The sequence below is a fragment of the Lagenorhynchus albirostris genome, chromosome 2 (assembly GCF_949774975.1).
Source record: "Lagenorhynchus albirostris chromosome 2, mLagAlb1.1, whole genome shotgun sequence".
NCBI lineage: Eukaryota > Metazoa > Chordata > Mammalia > Artiodactyla > Delphinidae > Lagenorhynchus > Lagenorhynchus albirostris.
Window position 1 is genome coordinate 173325235 of NC_083096.1, and position 24360 is coordinate 173349594.

General features: G+C 49.2%; 1 protein-coding gene across 1 annotated transcript in view; it reads right to left on the reverse strand.

The window, feature by feature from the left end:
- Positions 1-15307: 15307 nt before the first annotated feature.
- Positions 15308-24360, reverse strand: part of PADI3 (peptidyl arginine deiminase 3) — a 29405-nt gene continuing 20352 nt past the window's right edge. The window contains 7 exon segments of the mRNA XM_060142795.1: positions 15308-15541; positions 17277-17402; positions 19665-19744; positions 21572-21674; positions 21770-21914; positions 23670-23774; positions 23776-23819. Coding sequence (XP_059998778.1) covers positions 15308-15541; positions 17277-17402; positions 19665-19744; positions 21572-21674; positions 21770-21914; positions 23670-23774; positions 23776-23819 — 837 coding nt within the window.

The following is a 24360-nucleotide window of genomic DNA, read 5'->3' on the forward strand; positions in this document are numbered from 1 at the left end:
TGCTGAGCACACCTCTGCGCCTGGTGTTGTGTTAGTTATTAGGGACACAGAAGATAGAAGGGTCCTTGCCTTCAAGGGACATGAAGCAAAAGTCAAAGATACAGAAACAACAGGATATTCTCTCTCTCTCAAAAAAAATATATATATATATACACTGTGTGCACATGAGAGAGAGAGAGAGATCTTAAGGAATCAGCTCGCATGATTGTGGAGGCTGGTGAGCCCCAAATCTGCAGTACAGGCTGGAGAGAACCCCAAGGAAGAGCTGATGTTGTGGGTTGAGTTTGAAGGCAGTCCGCTAGAAGAATTCCCCCTTCCTTGGAGGATGTCAGTCTTTTTTCTCCTAAGGCCTTCAACTGATTAGATGGGGCCCACCCACATTATGCAGGGTGATCTGCTTTACTTGAAAGTCCACTGATTTAAATGTTAATCTCATCTAAAAATACCTGCACAGCAACATCTGGACTGAAGTTTGACCAGATATCTGGGTGTCATGGCCTAGCCAAGTTGACACGTAAATTTAACCATCACAGAACACATAGTTTAGGACAGCTGTTCCTTTTTTCTCCTTATCTTTTAAAACAGCTTTGTTGAGCAGTAATTGACAAATATAATTGTATACACTTAAAGTGCACAACATGAGGATGTGATATGCATATACATTGTAGAATGATTACCAAGATCAAGATAATTAACACATCCGTCACCCAACACAGTTAACGTTTGTTAACTCTTGTGTGTGTGTATGTGGTAAGAACGCTTACAATCGACTCTCAGAAACTTTTAAGTATGCAATACTGTATTATTGACTATAGTCACCATGCTGTATATTAGATCCTCAGAACTTATTCTCCTTATAACTGAAAATTTGTACCTTTTGACCTAAATCATCCTATTTTCCACTCCCCCAATCTCTGGCAACCACCATTCTATTTTCCATTTCTATGCAATGGACTTTTTTCTGTTGTTTGGATTCCACATGTATGTGACACCATCCAGTATTTAAGACAGGTGTTCTCCTTTTTTTTTTTTTACTTTTTTAAACTTTTTATTTTGAAATAGATTCACAGGAAGTTGCAAAGATAGTACAGAGAAGCCCCATTCATTTACCCTTAAACAAGTTTGCCCCAATAGTCACATCTTGATAGTCACAATGTCAAAACCAGGAAATTGACATGAGCACAATGTGTGTGTATTTAACATCATTTTATGACACGTGTAGATTACTCTAGCTATCACCACAGTCAAGATACAGACTATTCCTTCACTGCAAAGATATCCCTTGGTGCTATCTCTTTATAGTCACACCCACCCACCTACCCCTCAACCTTTCCAAACCCCTGGCAACAACTATCTGTTCTCCATCATCACAATTTTGTCATTTTGAAAATAGGATGGGTGTTTTTAACGCATATGGTCACTTACCCTTTTGAGCATTTAAAGGAAGCAATATAGATGCCCTTAGCTTTCCTTCCCTTGCGGATGGGGAAAGTGAGGCTTGGGGAAGAGCTGTAACTGGCCTAGGGTCATGGTCAAGTGGGTGCAGAACCAAGATGGGAGTCTCTCTTCCTGACTCCCTGTGAGCGTTCTTCATCTTCTCGGGGTTTCTTAGTTTGGGTTACCCCAGGGGAGACTCTAAGACAAGGATCTGAGTGTAAGTCGTTTATTTGGGAGGCGCCGGATACACTGGGAGGGAGTGGGAAAGTGAGACAGGGAGGGAAGAATCAGTGAAGGCATATTAGTGAGCTGGTCACTACCTGCGGGCAACTGGAGCTTAACCCACCGGGCAGCCCTGGGAAGTGGTGCGGAGCTCAGGCTCCAGAGCGAGCCCTTCCAGGAGCAGCGGAGCCAGGGTATTAATACACCCGGTCCCATCAGTCGTTGGTTAAGGGCTGCTCCTGGGGGGCGTTAGTTCCCTGCACTATGATGGGCGGGCTCTGGTGGCCAGAGAAAACCTCAAGCAGAGTGCAGGTGCTGGCACTCGCGGGCTGGACCTCCATGAACTGAAGAGGGACGGGGTAGGGGGCCACCGACAGCTTCTGTTACAGGAGCCGTGTCCTCAGCCCTTCAAGGGGCAGGGCACAGCTGGGGACACATTTCCCCTGAAAAATGCATATGGAATATTTTGCCCACAGTTTGATGGGTTCACAGACCCCTGGGGATTCTGCTTGACGATCTCCATCTCCAGGGACCCTTTCTTCCTCTCTCCCCACCACCACTCCCCGCACCCGCCCCGACCCGGAGATGGTAAGGGCTTTAATGACACAGCTGCCCTCTACACGCGCTCAGGGACTCTTCCGGGGAAAGGGGGCTCAGAGATGACATTGTAGTCTGGCCACCCGTCTGTGGACGCCCTCCTGTTCCCTGAGCTTTGGAGCAGCTGGCCTGCTTGCAGCCCACCCCCAGAAGCCCTTCCCGAGGGTTGGCAAATCCGTCATCTGCCACTGGAGGCGGGGTCTGCTCTTGTTCCGGCCAGTGTGAGCCGTGTTGATGAACTTGAGCCATTCATGCACGCTTTCCGTGGTTGCCTTTATATCCGTGTGCACTTCTTCAAACTGCACAATGTATCGTGCATTTGGAGGAGCCTGTAACATGCAATCATTTTAAGGAATAACAACAAAGTGAACACCGTGGAAACACCACCCGGGTTGAGGAATAGAAAGCCTTCAGCACCTTTGAAACTGTTTGAGGACACCTCCCTCACTCCTTCCCCCAGGTGCAGAGCAAACAATGATGCGAACTTTTGCCATCATCAGTCTGTTGCTTTTCTTTATGGTTTTTACTTTATTGTTTAGTTTTGCCTGCTTTTGGTCTTTACGTAAATGGAAGCACACTTTATTCCTCTGTGACTTGCTTCCTTCCCTTAACGTGGTGTTTGTGAGATGCGTCCATGTTGATGCGTGAGCCGTAAATGGTTCATCTTCATTGCTTTCTAATATTCCACCATATGACTATACAACAATTGAGTTATCCATCCTACTGGAGATGGGCATTGTTTCCAGTTTGGGGATAATTTGACAAATGCTGCTATGAATATTCATGTCTCTTCAGGTACCAGTGCAAGAGTTTCTCTAGGTATATACCTAGGGAGTCAAGTTTCTGGCGTAGGGTGAGGGCATTTTTAACGTGCGGGGTAGTAACTATTTTTCAAAGTGGTTGTACCAGTTTTATCCCCATCAGCAATTTATATACGAGGGTTCTGTTGTTCCGTATCCTCACTAACAGTTTTATTTTATGTATTTATTTATTTTTGCCCATCTGGTAAGCATGTACTATTATACCACTATGGCTTTCCTTCATAGTTTCCTGATTACTAATGAGGTTGAATATCTTTTTCATCTGTTTATTGGAAATCTGTGTTTTTTGTTTTGTGAAGGCCCTCTTCATAGTTTTATCCTATTTTTCTAGCAGTTTGTTTCGCTTTTTCTTTTTCTGTTTTTTACTGAATGGTAGGAGTGCTTTATACATCCTAGATACTGGTCCACAAAGAACAAAATGATAAAGGAAAGGAAGGATAAACTTAGTTACACTAAAGTGAAGAACTGCTATTGACTAAAAGACAGATTAAGAGAGTAAAAAGAAAAGCCACAGCCTGGGAGAAAATATACCTGTAATACATGTAAGTGGTGACAGATCAGTATATAGGGTTTATAAAAAACTTCTACCATGCAATAATAAAATGTCTGGCCCTCTGTTCTGTGTAAATGGTCTATCTCTGCATAAATTCTACATTGCTTGATTTACTATGGCTTTATAATAAGTCAACAGCTGGTAGAGCAAGTTTTCACACCTTGTCATCTTCAGGAGTGACTTAGCTATTCTTGGTTCTTAATACTTCTATATACATTTTATAATCAGCTTATAAGTTCTACACACACACACACTGTAGCTATTCTAATTGGGTTTGCATTAATTTACAGATCTTGGGGAGAATTGGCATTTTTTTCAATATTAAGCTTTGAATTTATAAACATGGTAACTCTCTCCATGAATTTAGATCTTCTCTAATGTTTTTCAGTACAGTTGTATAGTATACTCCATAAAGGTTTTACACATCTTTTGTTAGATTTGCTCTTTGGTGTTTTATTTTGTTTTTCTTTTTTATTGCTATTATAAGTGATATATTTAAATTTTAAATTTTTTTCTATTTGCTGTTGGTATATAGAAATACAATTGACTTTTGTATTGGTTTTATAATGATAGCCTTGCAAAACCCTCTTATTGATTCTTGTAGCTTGTAGATTCTTTTGGATTTCTACATATATAATCATTCTTTTCTGATCCTTAAAACTTTTATTTCTTTTTCTTGCCTTACCTACTACATGAACTTTCTTTGTTCAGTGCTGAATAAAAGTGATGATAGCGGACACTCTTGTCTTATTCTGATCCTAGAAGGAATGCTTTCAATATTCCATCATTAAGTATAGTTTTTGATGTGGGTTTCTTGGTTGTCAAACTCTACCAGCACTAGCGTTACCTGGAGAGCTTATTGAAATAGACTACTCCCCTACCCCAAACCCCAGAGTTTCAGATTCAGTAGGTCTTGGTGAACCCTGAGGGTTTTCATTTTGGACAAGTTCCTTGGCAATGCTGATGCCCTTTGAGATCCACCATGATAGATATTCTTTATCAGGTGAAAGAAGTTCCTTTCTATTCTTAGTTTTTTTTTTTTTTTTTTTTGGGGGGGGTACGCAGGCCTCTCACTGCTGTGGCCTCTCCCGTTGCAGAGCACAGTCTCCGGACGTGCAGGCTCAGCAGCTATGGCTCATGGGCCCAGCCGCTCCGCGGCACGTGGGATCTTCCCGGACCGGAGCACGAACCCATGTCCCCTGCATCGGCAGGCGGACTCCCAACCACTGCGCCACCAGGGAAGCCCTATTCTTAGTTTTTTATTTTAAAATCATAAATGGAAGTTTTATCAACTGTTATTTTCTGATTTATGGAGAAAATTCCGTAATTTTTTTTCTTTGACCTGTTAATCTATTGAACTGATTTTCTGAGATGAAGCTTGCATTCCTGGGATCCATTTAATTTAACCTGGTATTGTATAATCTGATATTGTATCCTTTTCGAATGCAGTTTGCTAAGCGTTTTACTTAGAATATTTTTGTTTCTGGGTTCATTGCTGTGTCTATAGGTTTCCTTTCTCATGCTGTTCTTGTCATGTATAGTACCCAGCTCAGATTAAGGGCTAAAAAATGGAAGCCATTATACTTATTATTATTATATGCCGATTATTATTATTATGCCCTTATAATCGTACTTACCCTGCCAGGGTAAGTATTATTATGCCCTTATAATAATAAGTATTAATTAATAAATAAAAATAATACTTATAATAATAAGTATTATTATGTCCTTATAATCGTACTTACCCTGCCAGGTTGCCATTGTCTGTTTGCCTGGCTTCTTTGCTGATCTGTGAGCTCCCTAAAGGCAGGGTCCACATCTGCTCATTCACTGCTATATCTCCAGAATCTACCACTGAGCTGGACACATAATAGGGATAATTGTGCCCATATAAAGTAGGCATGAGGATTAAATAGCTAGATAATAAGGAACCAATAACTATAGTAAGGCACTAATCCTGTGGGGAGTGAGTGGGAATAGAAAGTAAAGAAATGAATTTTGGTTGGGTGCTTACGGCCTGCCAGGGGCTGGCCTAGTCCTCAGAGAACCCAAAAAGCAAGCAGTCCTCACATTCTACAGATGAGTAAGCAGAGGCCCTGCCCCAGGTGGTCTCTCATCAGGTTTTTGCTGCTACAAGGTCGTCGAGGACCCTGACTCCTCCACACCCTTTTACAAAGGTCTGTGTGTGGCAGGAATCATTTGGCATGTTGCCTTCCTTCCAGTAATGAGAATCAGATGCCTAACTCTGGTTCCCTTCTTGCATGGGCTGCTGGGAAGCTCAGATCCTAACTCTGAGCTTAACCACAGGTGCTAGTTCGATCCTCATGGTCATAGATATGTTTGTCCTTTCCCGTGGCCTTTAGGTCCGAGATTTTTCCTGCTTTGATGTCTTTATGTTTCTCTACTTTTTAGTCACCTGCTTGTTGAATATTTCCTTATTATAAGTGGCCTGGAGTCCCTTGAGAAATGTGTCAAGGAAATAAAAAATTAAAAATAGAGAAGAAGGGGCTTCCTTGGTGGTGCAGTGGTTGAGAATCCGCCTGCCGATGCAGGGGACATGGGTTCGTGCCCCAGTCCGGGAAGATCCCACGTGCCGCAGAGCAGCTAAGCCTGTGAGCCATGGCCGCTGAGCCTGTGCGTCCGGAGCCTGTGCTCCGCAACGGGAGAGGCCACAACAGTGAGAGGCCCACATACCGCAAAAAAAAAAAAAAAAAAAAAAAAAGAGAGAATAAGTAAGTATAATGACTGAGCTGTCCAGGAGCCTCTTCGGTCATGTTACTCACATGAAAACTCCTTTCTGAATGATTCCCTGCCTAGCCCTGCTCAGGTCCCTGCTCGCCCGAGCCCTGGAAACTGCCCAGGACAGCTATAATTTCTGCGATTAAGGTAATTAAGATGTTCCAGTTGTTATAATTAACACTGAGATGCTGTTTCTCAAGATGCTGAGACTCATTTAAAGACCCAAGACAGGTTCAAAAAAGAAACTATGGAACTAACTTTACTGCTGGCCTTAAACCCTTCAAATAAGCTCTGCTTCAGGGAGTTATCAATCGCGCTTCGTTTGCATCCACTGGCTCATGACACACACGTCAGATGAGCACCCACACCGACAGCGCTCACCCTCGGCTTTCCAAGCATGCGTTCCTTTCTAGGAACTCCAAGGGGGACTCCTGCGCCCTGACATCCTGTCAGCAACCATCCCAAATCCTTGCTACCCAACCAGGAGACCCAGGACAGGTGCCCAGAACTGATGGGACGGACTTGGGGGAATAGAGTCCAGCCCCTCTCCCACCCTGAGCCTCATGAAAACGTGCCCAATGTTTGTTTCAGCTTCAGATCGTAAGGGAGTGGCCACTGACACATCGCAGTGGGCAAACGGGAGACACCACTGTCCACCCCCAGTGGGCAGCAAGTGCTTACACTTGTGGTCTTAATGAAGGCTTTGCTGTCACCTGACTTCTTATGTGTCCGGCTTCTCTCTCTTTTTTTTTTTTTTTTTTTTGGCTGCGTGGGTTCTTAGTTGCCGCACTCGGGATCTTCACTGGGGCACGCAGGATCTTTCACTGCAGTGCGCGGGCTTCTCTCTAGTTGTGGCACGTGGGTTTTCTCTCTCTGGTTGTGGTGCACAGGCTCCAGAGCGCATGGGCTCTGTAGTATGCGGCACACGTGCTCTCTCGCTGAGGAGCGCGATCTCAGTAGCTGCAACGCGTGGACTTTGTTGCCCTGCAGCATGTGGGATCTCAGTTCCCTGACCAGGGATCGAACCCGTGTCCCCTGCATTGGAAGGCGGATTCTTTACCACTGGACCACCGGGAAAGTCCTTGTCCGGCTTATCTTAAAAAAATATTTATCATCAGAAAAAAGCAGGCAAGATTGTTGGTGGGAATGTAAATTTATACAGCCACTATGGAGAACAGTATGGACGTTTATTAAAAAACTAAAAATAAAACTACCATATGACCCAGCAATCCCACTACAGGGCATATACCCTGAGAAAACCATAATTCAAAAAGACACATGTACCCGAATCTTCATTGCAGCACTATCTACAATAGCCAAGATGTGGAAACAATCCAAATGTCATCAATCGACATATGAATGGATAAAGAAGATGTGGTACATATATACAATGGAATATTACTCAGCCATAAAAAGGAACGAAATCGGATCATTTGTAGAGACGTGGATGGATCTAGAGACTGTCATACAGAGTGAAGTAAGTCAGAAAGAGAAAAACAAATATCGTATCTTAATGCATATATGTGGAATCTAGAAAAATGGTAGAAATGAACCTATTTTCAGGGCAGGAAGAGAGATGCAGACGTAGGGAATGGACATGTGGACATGGCGGGGGTAAGGAGAGGGTAGGACGGATTGGGAGATTAGGATTGACATATATGCACTACCATGTGTAAAATAGATAGCTAGTGGGAATCTGTTGTATAGCACAAGGAACTCAGCTCAGTGCTCTGTGGTGACCTAGATGGGTGGCATGGGCGGGGGAGTGGGAGGGAGGTCCAAGAGGGAGGGGATATATGTACACACATAGCTGATTCACTTCGTTGTACAGCAGAAACTAACAGAACATTGTAAAACAACTATACTCCAATAAAAAAAGAAAATTTTAAAAAAAGGAAAAAAGCAGGCAAGAGACTCCTTAGGCGGCAGTGCAGAAAAAACGAGGCTTTGGAGCCAAACATACCTGTTATTTTAGCTTACTCGGGTAAGTTACTTCAAGTTACTTTCTCCCTGTCACTTAGCTGCAGTTCGCTGAGTGCCAGGCCCTATGCCAATCACCTACCCGGATCTGTCACACTGCTCACAACACCGCCCTGAGATGGGTACTGTCACTATCCCCATTCTACCAATGAGCAAAGTAAAGTTCAGAGAGGTTAAGCAATCAGCCCGAGGTCACACAGCTGGTGGTGGCAAAGCTAGGATGCACACCCTGGCAGCCCGGCCCCGGAGCCCAGGCTCTGAACTGTGCTACAGTCACTGTCACTTATTGCCTGGGTACATAGTATGTGCTCAACAAATATTCACTGGATTAAATGAAAATATGTTTGAAAGTCCACTCCTGTTTCCTTCCTATCTGCAGAGCTCTTCCTCATGAGCAATGGCAGGGACAGTTTCGCAGATAAATCTCAACCTACTTCTGTGTTGGCACACCAATTGCTCCACGGCCACAAATAGGGAAGCAGAAAAGGCAGAAAGAAACACTTCCCAACACGCTTTCACCAGTCCCCAGGCCCTTCCTGAGGCCCTTTGTCAGCTTCCCTTGCAGAAACCCTTGACTCATTAATCTCTCTCCAGGAAACCCTGCTTACAGTTCCTCTTGCTCAGCGAGCGAGACCCAGAACCACAACGTGAATGGGCCCGGGATGGGGTGAGGGATCAGAGAGGAACCTACAGGGGTGGGTCTGTGCTGTCTGGCCACCACTGTGAGAAGAAGCCTGGCTCTGCATCCCTAAGGGTAGGACATGAAGTGAATAGAAATGAGACTTGGGCCGAAAACTGAAGGATGGGCCCGGGCAAGCTTCTCGCCATGAACGAGGTTTTTCTCCTGGCCCAGTGTCCTTCTCCTCTGGGTTCGGGGTGTCTAGGGATCAACGAGGAATTCCTTCCCCATCATCTATAACGTGGACCCGACTCTGGAGGTGGCTGCCCAGCCAACGACTACATTTCCCAGAGTCCCCTGCATCCACACGTGGCCACTGAGTTCTCCCTGTTGGACTGTAAACGGAAGTGATGTGGGGCCCTTCCGGCCTGAGGTGGTTCAGATACTGGTGTGCTTTCTCCACCCTCTCTCTTCTCTTTTCTGGGGGCTCAAGGTCAATGCCCAGAGTGAAGCCACCAGAACCTCCATCAGCCTGGGTCCCTGAGGGACGGTGTGGAGCAGAGCTCCCCCACTCCACCCCAACACACGTACTTACCATTCAGACCTGAACCACCTTAGACTGTTGGCCTGGGCAGGAGATAAACACAGGCAGTGTCTGAGCCATTACACATTTTATAGTCTATTTGTTAGAGCAGCTGGCCTCCCTGAATGCTTACTTCCTCCCAAACGGCTCCTATCCCTTTTTCCTCCACAGCATCACCATTCTCCCAGTTAATAAAGCTAAACACCTTCTAAGAATGTGTTCTAGAGACTCGTGAATGTGTACACCAGGAAACGTCTCCAAGAACGGTGAGAGCCACATTGTTACAGCAAGTGTAGGAAGAACCCAAGACACTGTGACAGAAAGAGGTATAAATGAATCTCATTCACAAAATGGAATACTACACAGCAGTGAAAAGGAATGGATTATGGTGGCCAGCAACATGAATGAATCCCACCAACACAGAGGTGAGTGAAAAAAGCAAGTCACAGAATAACACAACAAATATTGTTCTATGCATATAAATTCTAAAAACAGGCAAAATGCAAGAGTAGGTCGTTCAGAGATACTGAGATAGGTGGTAAAATTATAGAGAGAAGCAAAGTCATGATAAACACAAAATTCAGATTAGCGAGACCCCTGGGTGTGGGAGAGGCGTGCGAAGGCTCACCCACAGGACTGCGGAGGGGTTTGGAATGTTCTCTTTCTTAAGGAAATCAGTGCTGAGTACACAGCCTTTTCACTTCCTAATTATCCTTTAAATCATTCAGAAACATCATAAAAACTTTTTTGTACCCTTGATCTACTTCATAAAAAATCAATAAGTAATAAGTCTGGAAACCTGGCAGCTGACCCCGCCTCTCCCCATTCCCACCTCCTGTCCATCAGCAAGCCTGCTGCTTCCTGTTTTCACACAAATGGAGAGTTGAACAGGGTCACTTCTCTGGCTGAACTAACGTGCAGCCCTCTGACCTGTGTCTTTGCTCCCATCCCATTCCTTACCCCCAAATCTCACACTAAACTGTTCCACGTCTAGAGCAATCTTTAAAACAACGTAGACCCTGCTTAGAGGGGTCCCCACTGCATCGGAGTGACAGCCAAGCTCATCACTGTGGCCTACCAGACCCCAGAGACGGGGACCTGCCTTCTCTTCTACCATCACCCACGCCACTCTCCTCATTCCCTACGCTCCCCCGCTAGAGGCCTTTGGCCAGCTTTTAGAACATGTCAGGCCAGTCCCCACTCAGGGCTTTGGCACGGTCTCCTCTCTCCACCTGGCTCCTTCCCAGCCTTCCAACCCAGTCTGAGATGCCACCTCCTCAGAAGGCCTCCCTGACCTCTTGTTGAAGGTAGATCCCCTGTGGCTTCCAGCCCCATGTCCCATTTATTTCCTTCCTGATCCGAGTATCACTTGGTGCTGGGTCACTGCGGCCTCCATGGAGGAAAAGGCTCCCTGTGGTCTGTACTGTGACAAGGGCTACCTCGTCCTTTATACTCTCTCCAGGACTTCGACCTGGACTTTGATTTCCGAGGGTTGCCACGGTCTTTGGCCCAAAACACAGCTCATTTTTATTTTTTTATAAAAAGCTTTTATACATATACACACCAATGTAATTAAAATAAGTAAATCACATGTGTGGCCAAAACGCACCCTACTTTTAAGCTTTTTTTTTTTTTTTTTTTTTTAAGCCATTGCCTGTCTGCTTGGCTTCTTCCTGCTCCGTGCCACACCCATGCTAATATCTGGGGTGGACCGGTCCATGTTTTTTTCCATGATCGTATAATCATCAATCGATACACACACACACATACACACACGGGGGCGGGGGGGGGCATGGCTCTGAGGTCACAGTGACCACGCTGACGTCATAATGCACAAACTATTCTGTGTCTTGTCTTTCTTACTCGATACTTTGTGGAAATTTCTCCAAGTCAGTTGGGATACTTCCTACTGGTTCTTGTTAAATGACAGTGTAACAGTCCAAGGTGTGAAATATACCACAATGTGTTCAAAGACACCCTCTTGATAAACGTTCACTTTGTATCCAGGAGTTTTTGCCAGGATGAATAGGAAAGAGTTGGGGTTTCAACCCAGGTGTGCATCAGAACCATCTGGGAAGCTTTACAATATACAGTTGCCCAGGCCCAGGGATCTGGCCTCTGGAGGCCTGGTTGGAGGGGTTGGGGGCCCAGGAATCTGTATTTTTAATGACTCTTCCAGGAAATCTTGTGTGCACTCTGTTTAAGAACCTCTGGCCCAGCAAAAAAATTTGACTGTAGCAGGAACTGTCTGGTTGTTGAAGGTGCCACCACAGCCTGAGTGGCTGCCACAAAAGGGGAACCATGACCCCCTGAAACTGCTGATTCCAGACTGGGGGAGGGGTATCGGGGCAGGGGCGGGGCAGAGATGCTTAGGAGGACAATATGGCAGGGGTCGCTGTTGCTCCACGCTGGCCACAAGGCACAATCACTGGGCAGCTTTTCACAACATCCCAACATCCAGACAGGATCTCCAAGGGGGAGGAGGACTCTGCTAGGTTTTCATTTTTTTTGAGGTGGGATTTTTGTTTTGTTTTGTTTTGTTTTTTGGTCATGCCTGTGGGATCTTAGTTCCCTGGGTAGGGATTGAACCCCGGGCCCTTGGCAGTGAAAGCGCGGAGCCCTAACCACTGGATCGCCAGGGAATTCCCTTTTCTTTCTTTTTTTTTTCTGCTAGTTTTTAAGAGCCTTCCAGGTGATTCTAATTTGAGAACCACTGGAGTGGCTGGTTGAGAACCCAGGCTATGGAGGTCACCTGTCCAGGCTCAGACCTGCCTCCCCCACTTCATAGCTCTGTGACCCGGGCAGTTTCCTTCATCTCTCTGTGCCTCGGTTTCCTTGTCTATATAGTGAGGCTAATAATTGCAACTACCTATTAGCCTGTCATGAAGAGCAACTGAGATGATGCGTGTAAAGTGTCTCTGGTACACGCCCAGCACACAGCTCACACTCACCATCATTCCGCTGTAGGAGATGTGGATGACATTGACCCTACAGGAAATGACAGTTCCATTGACTCGGTCCAGTCATCCAGAATTCCTTTCCGGCCACCCTACCCTGGAGCCCCAGCAATCCCACCTGACACTCCCACCCTCCAGGGCTGCCGGGGAAGGGGCAGGAGACCACAGGGTTGGGCAACCTCCTGCAGTTACTTATTCCTAATTCTGAATAAAGTATGAGTCAGGCGGGCCCAGTGCCGCCCAAGTTGTAAATCTCTACGAGAAAGACAGGCTCTCACTCCTCTCTGGGCAGGAGCCTCCTCCTGGGTCAACCTTATGCAACTGAGCCCAGAAGGATATGACCTGAGAGTTGCCAGGACAGCCTTCCCTTCCCTTCCCTTCCTCCCAAATCTGACCTCTGGGTCTCAAAGGGTCTTTGTCCCCTATTTGAATGCAGAAATCAGGAGTATATATATGCAGAGCCATCATTTGGGGATGGTCCAGGGGGTGTTATATAACAACAGTGATCTTTTATCAAGCACTTACTACATACCAGGCACTGTGCTACTAGGCACCTCACTTAAACCCCACTCAAGCTCTGTGAGGCAGGCACAATTATCATGCCCATTTTACAGAGGAGGAAACTGAGACTCAGAGAGGTTAAGTGCACAGCTGAGAAGTGTCAGTTCAGCGTTGGGTCATCTGACTCCGAGGCACGTGGCCTTTTCACTGCGCCATATTGCTTTGTCCAGGAACTCTGCTGGGCGGGCAGAGTGCCCGGGCATGCTCTACCCTCTCCTGCCCACCCCTGAGTGAGCCCCTGGAGAGGGGGAGTGGAGAGGGACAACATGCTTCAAGATGGGCGTAGTAGGGCTACAGGAAAACAGGCCTCCTCCTCGTCTATTCCCTCTACACACACCCATCCAGGGCTTTTGGTCCTGCCTGTGCTGCCTGTGCTCCCCTACTTCCAGGCCTTTGCACAGCAGTTCCCAGTACCCAGAAGCTTGCTCCCCTGCTTACCCGCAGCTCGGTGTCATCCTCCAGTCTCAGCTCAAATGTCACCTCCGTTGAGAGGTGACAGTTATCCTGCTGAAGCAAGTCCCTATCCCCTTTATTCCCTGGCCCTCACTTCCTCCACTTAATGGCACTCAGCTATTTGTGTTTCTTTTCTTGCTACCTCCCTAGATGTAAACTCCTGAGGTTAGAGATTTTTGCCTGGCAAAACCCAGCCCTAGGGCCAGCTTGAGTTTTTATGGGTTTTGCACCTCCGGAGAGAATACAGGGCTTGGAAGGGACAAGCAAAAAGAGCGATTTCCTGGGGCTCTAGAGCAAGCCCGCCGGGGCCTTCATGGGGTGCTCATGGCCTCCCCATGGGCAGGAAGGAGGATGTCGCTGAGGGCACACGGCAGGCCTCTCCACGCTCCACACACACTGGCTTCCCTCACTGCCACACTCATGATGCAACCTTCCGGCCACAGCCCAGACCCTCACCCGGCCATGCGCACTTGGTCCTGGCAGCCTGACCTTTGACCCCTGGGCTTGCATTTATGCATCCGTATCATTGCATCTGTCCATGGTGGCCCTAACTCATCCTGTGGCCAAGACGGAGCGACCTCACAGTCTTACCAAAATTTGGGCTTCTCAGCTTCATCTTCTTGGGGGCCAGGCAAGTAAATACTTCAGCCGCAAAAAAACTTCTCTGTTCTTGCTGTTGTGTTCTAAGCCCAAAGAAGGGCCCAAATTAGACTCAAACCATTTGTGTTTCTGTAGCTTTATTAGCCAGGGATGGAAACACAGCTGGACCCGCACAACACACATGTAACTGACACACATCTGGAGAAAACCACCCAACCCCTCCCCCCACTCCCCTGCCCTCAGAGTGCTTCATTCCCAGAGTTGCCCCCTTGTGAGCCGTCTCGGTGGGTCCGGCCCACCAGGCCCCCCTCTCCTGAGGCGGAGCAAGATATGGAAATATTGACCAGGAGTCAACAGAAAGCCTAGGACTGATTTTACCAGGGCTCTCCCCTCCTGCAGAGAGGACCCAGGGCCACTGACGCACCCCATGTATTATGAAGGACATTTTTCACCCTTGCACCCAGTCTTGCCAATCTCCAGGAATTCCCCAGATATTTTCATCTCCAAGAAATTCCAGGAGGTCTTAGAACCAAGTCAGGTTTCTGAACATCCGATGATGAGATGTTTCTAAGGCTAAGTAAGGGGTGACTCCCATTGCTTCAACATGCGTCTAGAAGCACCTACTATGCTAAAGCTCCTGCTGGGCACTGGGCGGGGGTGGCGTTCAACACCTGGTCAGGAGCCTGGGAGTTGGAATGCTGGTCCCGCATCTGCTCCTTTCCTGTGGGTGAGGCTATGGGCTGAATCTCTGTCCTGTGACTTTAGGACGTTAGTTCCCCTGTAGCTCCAGAGGCAATCAGACCAAAGCAGGATTGTGGGTCCTTCCTCTGTTAGGACACACAGGCCAAGAGGGCAGAGGAGATGCATGGATGTTTCTAGACCCCAAAGTGAATTAGGCCCCATACAGAGGATTTGGGGGAAGGGGGGAGGGGGATGTTTGGAGGAGTCCGCATGAGAGGCCACAAGAAATGAGGTCCTTCTTGTTGGGAGGCCAAGGGGAATCAAGGCTGAAAACCAAACGGGTTGCAGGTGAGGCGTGAACACGTCTCAGGAAAAGGCTTCCAAGAGGCTGTTCCATCTGGAAACTTGGAGTCTCTTGACACTTATTGTTCAGGGGCCTGTCTCAGTCTCCATCACCCAGGCCGACATCCCACCCCAGGGATAAAGGATGGTGGGGGGATGGGCTCAGGGTACCATGTTCCACCACCTGAAGGAGAAGGTCTGCCGGCGCACGATGGTGCCGCAGCGCACCTCCCCGTGCAGCTTGTGGTATAGGGTGAAGTCGTCAATGAAGGTGCACTGGAGGCCCAGCGGTTCCAGCAGGGACCGCACCTTCTCCCCCAGGCAGCAGCAGCCGTTGATGATGGGTCCGAAGGGCTTGGGGATGCCCAGGTGCTTCCCCAGCACTAGCATGTTCACCTACAACAAAGGGGGAGCCCAAGTCAGGGGTGGCACTTCATCATCAGCTCCCACCCCAGCACCCTCACTATACCCGGCAGGATCTGGGTTTGTCTTTGAGGCAGGCCTGCAAATAGCTACTCGCCTCTCCAGGCAGTGGGAGAAGAACTGGGCTGCTAGGAAATCTGGCCAGCTGTGCATTGCCACGGGCACGTCTGCAGAGTTCACAATGACAACTTATTTCTCTGGTGACTGCCCTCCTTATTGGTGGGTCATGGTGGTTGCCATGTCTGTGCTACAGAATCCCAAACTCCTACACTGTAGCCAATTGGACCAGCGTAGACATATGACCCCAGCTGGATCAATCAGATTCTCTCCTCGGGTGTTTGAAGTTGATATGGTGGGAGAGTTGAGTCAATCTCTGCCTGTGTCTGTACTTATATGTGGCCATATTAATATTCATCCCCAGGGATAGAGAAGCAAAGGAAGCCAGGAAATGGAGGAGGAGAAGCAGGGAAGGAGAGGGATGAATGATGTGGACGCAGAGACAAGAAATGGTTCCACGCGCTCCTGATGTCCCCCACAGCTGCCCCTGACTTTCCTGGTGTCCTTATACTAAATCTTCTGCTCTGGCTGAAGCTGGCTTGGGTGGTCCTCCTGCAAACACAAGAATCTGGACCAGTGCACAAGCTTCTTGGGGACACAGACATAACTGCAAGGCCTCCTTACAGATGCAGGAAGGAAAAGGAGTGATGAGAGGCTTTACAAGTGGGGAAATCAAAGTGGGCAAAAAGCCAGAAACGGGAAGGAAAAAAGGAGGGATAAAGCAATGGTGGTGTGGACAGGCTCCCTGCAAGCCTCTGATGATGGGCAAGTCTAGTTCCTCTGGGGGATGGAGGTGTAGAGGGTTTGAAAGCGTAGGGGAAAGAAGAAGGAGGAAGCCGAGTGATTGACAGCAGTGATCTCAAAGTGTGGTCCTCAGAGAGCAGTAAGCCTCACCTGGGTGCTTGCTTGTTAGAAAGGCAGCAGTGTCTCAGGCCCCTGCTGGATCAGAACCCCTGGGGTGAGGGCCCAGTGGTCCAGGTGTTCCAGATGCAAGTTCAAGTTTCAGAGGCAAAGCCCTCAGGGCTCAGTCAAAGGCCACTTCTTCCATGAAGCCCTCTTGGATCTCCAGTCCTACCTCTTGGGCTGGAAGTGCTTTGTCCCATCTCTGAACTGCCACATCATTTTATTATACAAAGTAGATTGTTGGGACACATCCTCAGAGAGGTGAAGAGAGTTTTCCCCTGAACAGATTTGACTGGCAGCTCCTTGGGAGCTGGGAGCAGCCTTAATCATCTGTGTGTCTCACACAGGGTACCCTAAATATGTGGAGGATGGTGAATAGCTGTTTACTGGGAGAAAGGGAGCAGAATGGGCACCTGAGCTCCCAGTGGATACGACATGCTTTACATGCACAGCCTCGTGCAATCTTTCATTCACTCCATAAATATCAAGTGGGTCCCTGGGAGGAGAGAAGAGCCCTTCCCTGATGGCCCCTGAGCAAGGGCTTGGCCAAGGAGCATTTCATAGTGACCATGACAATCAGCGAAGAAGAAGTCCTTCTGCTGGGCACCATGGGACCTCTGATTCTCCCTGCCGCCGCTACCAGCCACCACAGTCCCAAACATGGTAGCGACCAATCGTCTTGCCCACTGGGGAGCAGAGGCTCAGAGCTTAATTTGATGAAACCTTAGGTCACGGGTGGTGGTCTCACCAAGTCAGGGAAGAAGGCCACCGCCTTTCTCCTCTCCATCTTGAAGAGCTGGGGGATGTCGATGATGTCACCATCGGTCAGGCCCAGCTCCCGCTTCAGCACCTCCCAATTCCAGTCGACGCAGCTCTAGGAGAGGAGGAAGGAAGAGGTAGGAGACCTTGCCCTTATTGGAGGGAACCCCAGGGGTCATGTCTGGTTAAGGACGGGCAGGATGCCCAGAGATCAACTCTCCACACAAACATTCTCTTTGTGCCCCTTCATCAACATATACCTGCCCCGTGTCCCACCCCTCATAGCCCTATCCCATTAGCCAGGCTCTAGTGAGAGTGTTCAATCCTTGACCCTCTCCCTTCTCTAGATCCTTCACTCATTAGGGGATCTCCTTCAGTCTTTTTTTTTTTGGCTGCGTTGGGTCTTAATTTCGGCATGCGGGATCTTTCGTTGTGGTGTGCGGGCTTCTCTCTAGGTGTGGCACATGGGCTTAGCTGCCCCTCAGCATGTGGGATCTTAATTCCCCGACCAGGGATCGAACCTGAGTCCCCTCCACTGGAAGGCGGATTCTTAACCACTGCACCTCCAGGGAAGTCCCTCTCCTTCAGTCTTATGGTTTAAAACACCAGACACTGACAACTCCTAAATTTCTATCTCCCAACCGCTTTATAGAGCCCAGCCTCTTTGCTGAGCTCAGACGTGCAGCATAACCAGCACTTTGCATCTTTACTTGGGTGTCTAACGGGCACGTCAGATGTGACGGGTCCAAAGACAACCTCTTCATTTCCACCCATGCCCCCACCCCGTTCTTCCACTCTGTGAATGGACCCATTGCTCAGGTCAAAATCCCTGAGGTCATCCTCGATGCCTCCTTTCCTCTCACTCAGCATCCATCATCAGCCAGTCCCGTGGGCTCTACTTCCAAAATATACCCCCGATCGGACCCCTCCCCACTACCTCTACCCCTTCCACCCGGGGGAGAGGCCTCCCCGCCCGCCTGGCTGCCGGCAGCGGCCTCCTCACTGGCCTCCTGGCTTCTTCTGGTCTTGCTTCATGTGGCGGCCATGACAACGCTCCTCGAAGACCTCCAGCCATGGGAGTGGAATTGACCGAGGGCCCAGCTGCCCAGATCCAGCTCTGAAATCCTTCCTGTGCTGGCGCCCGCCCGAGGCCACACCTCCCAACAGCTGCTAACAGCCAATGGCTGAGCTCCGCAAGGATACTAAGGCGGACAGTTTCTGGGAGCCGGGACCCTCTGATGGCTGATTGGCTTGCAGAGTCCCGCAGTTTGGCCGAGCCTAACTTGACTATGTGGCAGTAAAGGATGCATCCACCCTTCCTTCCCTGTCCTTCCCTCAGGACCAGCTCGCCCAGCCTCCTCCGGCTCCCTTCCTCTTTCCCTCCTGCAGCAGTGCCCCTAATAAAATCCTTGCATGTTTAACCCCCATCTTGGCATTTGCTTCTTGGAAGGCCCTGGGCTGGATATTCTGTTTGCTCTACTGGACCCACTGTCACCCATCTTATCTGCTCTGTGCCCTGGGAGGCTGCCCCTTGGGAATCAGGGGCTCCCCTACCCACGGGCTTCCGGTTGGGTTCCGCTAATGGGGGCACTGGCAGAAGGTGGGGGTGCTGGCAGGAGAGTGCAGTTGGGATCTTTGTTCCCCCAGCTCCCTCCCTGTCAGGTCACTGTGGGTTGGCTGTGAAGTCCCAGCTGCCGTCTAGTAGCCTCTTCTTGTAGTGACCCCTCCAGGTTCCAGTAACATCTTCCTTGCCTAATTCCTCCAGGCCCAGGGGTGGTGACGGCTCCCCTCTTTCTACCCTGGGGATATGCGACAGGCCTTTGTTGATTTCCTCAAATCCTCCCTATGTCTTTGTAAATATTCTCTTTGTTAAACTTTTCTACAGTTACCCGCTTCGAGTGCCATGTTTCCTGCTGGGACCTACTGTCACCACTCCCCACCCCTCGCCGTAATAGAAGATATATTCTCAACACAGCAGCAGAGAGATCATTTCAAGGCATAAGTTCTCTGCTCAAATTCCCCAGTGGCCTCCAATCTCACTCGGAGTCACAGCCAAAGCCCTAGTGATGCCCTACAAGGCCTTGTGGGACCTGTCTCCCCGCACTCCACGTGGGCCTCCTGGCTTGTCCTTAAACACCCCAGGCCCCTCTGTTCCACCGCAGGGCCTCGTCTGTGCTGTGCCCTCTGCCTGGAATGTTTGTCCTCCTCACATGCGCCTGCTTACCCCCTCCTTTCTCTCGGGTCAAAGTCAGGGTTTAGGGGCCCTCATCTGGGCCTGCTCCAGCCTGAGCTTTCATGAACTGTGAGCTTCAGACCCCCGTCCCCATCCCGGTCCCCAGCCACGCCCAGCTCCCACTCACAGCCCACGGCCCTGTACCTGGACAAACTTATTGTAGCTGATGAGGTTTTCATTGGAGAGGACCTGGTCGATGGAGATGGCGTTGATCTGTTGATTGCCTGTGAAGGAGAGAGAGACACGAAGGGCAGGGTGAGAACAATGCCAGCAGGGAGGGCCACCTGCTCTGGGAAGCAGCCAGGCAGAGGTCAAGTTCGCAGGTACCAGTCTTGCTGAGTCAGCAGCTCCCCGGCCTTTCCGCTTGGCCACTGTGCGAGTCTGGGCGTGTGAGGACGGCAGGGGCAGGTGGCTGCAGTGCCATGAACTTTAGACCCTCATCTGAGCACTTCGGAAGTGGCGACACCTCTTATTGGAAATGTACAGCCTCCCCCACTCCCACCGGGGCCCTGGGTGATGATCGCTCTTTTTTGGCTAGTGGTGGGGCAGGGAGCTGGGTCGCCCACCTGCCACCAGTGCCAGCCCTGACGGACACCATTGGACCCTGTCCCTGACCTCCTAGAGGTGACTGCATGGCAAAGGGGCTCCCCCAGGCCCAGCTTTCCTGCAGCCTTGATGAGGTGCCCATGGAGACGGGCATGACAGGGGAGGTCAGAGCCAACGGCTCACAGTCCTCACGGCTGCCATTTATGAAGCTCTTACCCTGTGCAGGCCCTGAGTCCAGCGCTCTACACTCAGCACTTCATTCAGGCCTCATGGCGACCCTACAAGGTATGCATCATCATCCCCACTTTACAGATGAGGAAACTGAGGCTCAGAGAGGTAAAAAGACTTGCCTCAGGTATTGCAGCTAGGAAATGGGGGTGCTTGTGATTCAAACCCAAGCCCAGTGCTCATGAAGGGGTGAAGCCTTGACTAAGGGAAAGGAGAGGGCTTGCTGGCCACCCCCACCCCCCGCCCCAGGCTTGACATCCCCGCCACCCCAGTTGGAATCCACACCCAGCTCCACTGCATTCTTGCTGAGGCCTCTGGGCCAGCGCCTTCCCCTCTCTGAGCCTCATATTCTGACGCGTGAAGCAGAGTGACAGTAATCCTCACAGGCTCTCCTGAGGTCAAATGGGGTAAACTGCGTGGACCACACAGCCTGGGGGCTGGTACACAGTAGGTGACCACTGAGGTGTGCTGGGCCTCCACGGCCACCACCCTGGGTATCAGCTCTCCAGTGCCACACGGTGGCTATGTGTGGTCTGACAGCTGTGAATTCCCTCACTGTCCTGCTCAGGACAGGCTCCCTGTAAAGCGGTACTTCTAAGAAAGATGAAGATAGCTTTCTCCCTGCCTGGTACATGAGATTTAGATTTGAGGATTTTTCCAGGTTTCATCTGAGCTCAAAGGAGTCTATTCATGGTCCTTGTGGGAGGGATGGGTTTCGGGGAAATTGTATTTCTTCCACTTTATAGCTGGGGCTTCAGGGTGATGGTAATGAGGGGTGGTAAGGGGACGTGGGAAGTTATACTTGGGAGCTTCCAAGTTCTATGGAAGCTTTTCTCTCAGAGAGAGGTGTGGTCCAGGGTGGGACTGTTCATTAGCCCAGGCTCCAAGCCCCCAAAAGATGCTCCATTGACCAATCAGATTTTGCTCACAAACACAAGTTATTAAGATTTTCAAGACAGTGAAGGGCAGAGCATCAAATCCCAAGTGCTGGACCCTTCTGAGCAGAGGGCCCTGTATGACTGCCCTGGTCACGTGCCCACAAAGCTGGCCACGTCTCCACTCTGTCCACACCCACCCCAAGCCCATCATCCATCACAGAGCTCCCTGCCAGCTCTGCCCCAGCCATGGACAGTGGTGTCTGGTGGAGCAAGTGATCTCACACCTGGGGGGACAGCCCTGTTTTAACATGTGCCCTTCCTCCCTCAAGCCACGACGTGTCTTAATTTAGGTGACGAGGGTGGGAAAGCTGTGATGAGGGACACAGCACTGGTACCCACAAATAACCCCTTGGAACAGGAGGGCCGTGCCGTGGCCCTGCTTCTGCTTTTCCTGGAAGAGCTTGAAGCAGGCGCTAGGGCTGACCAGGAGCGTCCGGAAGCCCTGTGTGGAGAGCGCAGATTCCATTGAGCTCCCCGGCCTCAGCATGGCTCCTTGGAGCTCATCCCCTAACCCAGAGCTGTCTCCCGAGTCCTTACCTTCCCATCGGGGGCAGGGACAAAGCTCAGAAACTCACCCACATGGCCCACGGCCAACCAGTCCACAAAGAGCTCCACAGTGGGCTGCACCTTCTGCGCGTGAAGGAAGCCCCGAACCACCTGGGTGACCCTGCGGCCTCTTGACCTGGGGCCCAAGGGGTTAGAAAACAAAAGTTAACTAAAAATATACATATATGCAGAAATGGAATGACAAGAGTTCAAGATTTCTGCAACATCTGCCCAAAAATGCATTGCTTTTGTAATCAGAGAAGACAATAAATAGATATTTAAATTGCACTCGGGGCTTCCCTGGTGGTCCAGTGGTTTAGAATCCACCTTCCAATGCAGGGGACACGGGTCCGATCCCTGGTGGGGTAACTAAGATCCCACATGCCGTGGGGCAACTAAGCCTGCACGCTGAGACTCCTGAGCACACGAGCCACAGCTAGAGAGAAGCCCGTGCTCAGCAACGAAGATCCCGCGTGCCGCAACGAAGACCCAATGCAGCCAAAAATAAAAAATAAATAGGCATGGACTTATATATACTATAAAATGTAAAACAGATAGCTAGTGGGAAGCAGCCGCATAGCACAGGGAGATCAGCTCGGTGCTTTGTGACCACCTAGAGGGATGGGATAGGGAGGGTGGGAGGGAGATGCAAGAGGGAGGAGATATGGGGATATAAGTATACATATAGCTGATTCAATTTGTTGTATAGCAGAAACTAACACACCATTGTAAAGCAATTATACTCCAATAAAGATGTTAAAATAAATAAATATATATATATATTAAAAATATATATATTTATATAATAAATTACACTCCAGGTGAGTTCTCGATGAGGCAGACACAGGACAGGTCAATCACACCAGGTCAGTGACCCACCCAGGTCTCACCATCCAGGCAAATCCTCAGAACCACCCTCAGACCCCATTCTCACATTCTCTAAGAGACTGATTTCACCCCCATATCCAATCACCGGCTGGGCAGTGCTTTGTACAGTTTAACTTACATCTCTCTTGCTGCAGCCTCGCCTTCCTGCATATCAGTGAGGGGAGAGGGTGATCTTTTCTCATAGCCCCGGCATATTATGTTCATGAATTTAAACCCCATTCTTCTCTTGCCTTCTGAAAAAGTATCTAATGGCATGGCCCCAACTTCCTCTTTCTGTGAGATCATGTGTTTGAGGGCAGGTAGTCCCCTTCAAAGCTTCTTGTTTCACCTGTTGTTTGGTCACAAGTCTGTTCTAACTGCTTTGCTGAATTTGGTTGGTTCAGTTTGGGTCTATTCCATAGCAAATAACCATTATCATATAACTCCTTTTCTTTTTCATCAGTATCCCTGTGTCACATATTGAACAAGACATAATCAGTTACACTCTCTCTTTGTGTCACTGCTGTCTCAATTTTCATGTCCTATACCTCCCTTTTGCTCTCAGGACAAGGTCTGATATTAGTCATTTACATCATAGTGTGAACAAGCATTGATTTAAATGTAATTTCTCCTGGGACTGCTGAGACTTAAAACTTTTTCATCTATAACTATTAATTGATGTCAACATCTATTTATTTTCTGAATCAGAAGACCTAAGTCTAGTCATAACTTAGCAGCCTGTGTGACCTTTCCCAGGTCACTCACCTTCTCTGGGCCCACTTATGAAATGAAAGCGTTGGACTGAATGATCTCTTACGTCTCTGCTTGCTCCAGTCTTCTCAGACTCCCCGAGGTAAGTGTGGACAGTGTCTGGAGAACCGTCTTCTGCTCCCACCCCACCACATCCAGGTCTACAATTTCATCACTGATTTTTTCTGGTTCTCTTCCAGGAGTAGAATGGCCCCTCCCCCAGCCACCATCACCAACCCACCCTCAGTCTCCACCCCAAGAACACCTCTCTCACCCAGGCAGGTTGCCACCAAAGAGGATCCTCCCCAGGGGGTATTCTTTCCCATTGGTCACCACTGGGGGGCTGACCTCCAGGTTCCCAAAGGAATCCAGGCCACTCAGAGTTGTCTCGTGGTTCCCAAGTCACGTAGCCGAAATCTGGACCCTGGTAGGGGAAGTTGAGTCAGGCTGGGAGTGGGAAGGCTCACCAGGAAGAGCTTGAACCTACCTGTTGGGCTTTGAGCTCCTCAGAGTGGGAGTGACCACCCATTCTTCAGATGGAAATACTGAGTCAAAGATGGGGATCTGACCTAGCGGTATTTTATTCACGCCTGCCAAGGTTGGGACACACACAGCCCACTGACTGGCCCTGCTGCCATATTAGAGAACGTTATTCCCCATGGTGATGGGAAAACAGCAGAGAGGGCCCTGGCTGCTCCAACACTCCCCATTAGACACTGAGCCTGAGGCCACGGCCTCCCCCTTTACCCTCTGCACGGCCTTCCTGCCAAGTCCAATCCAAGGCAGGTATCTGGCTGCTCTAGAGTGGCCTACTTTGGGGACAAAGAGGCTGGTCTCAGTTTTTCAACTGAGACTCAGTTTTTCAACTCTGGAAAAGGGGAGAACTTCCCAGGGCCATCTCTTAGAAGGAATTTAGACAATATCGAGGGCCAGGGGAGAGCTCCTCCCACCTTTGTGATCCAATA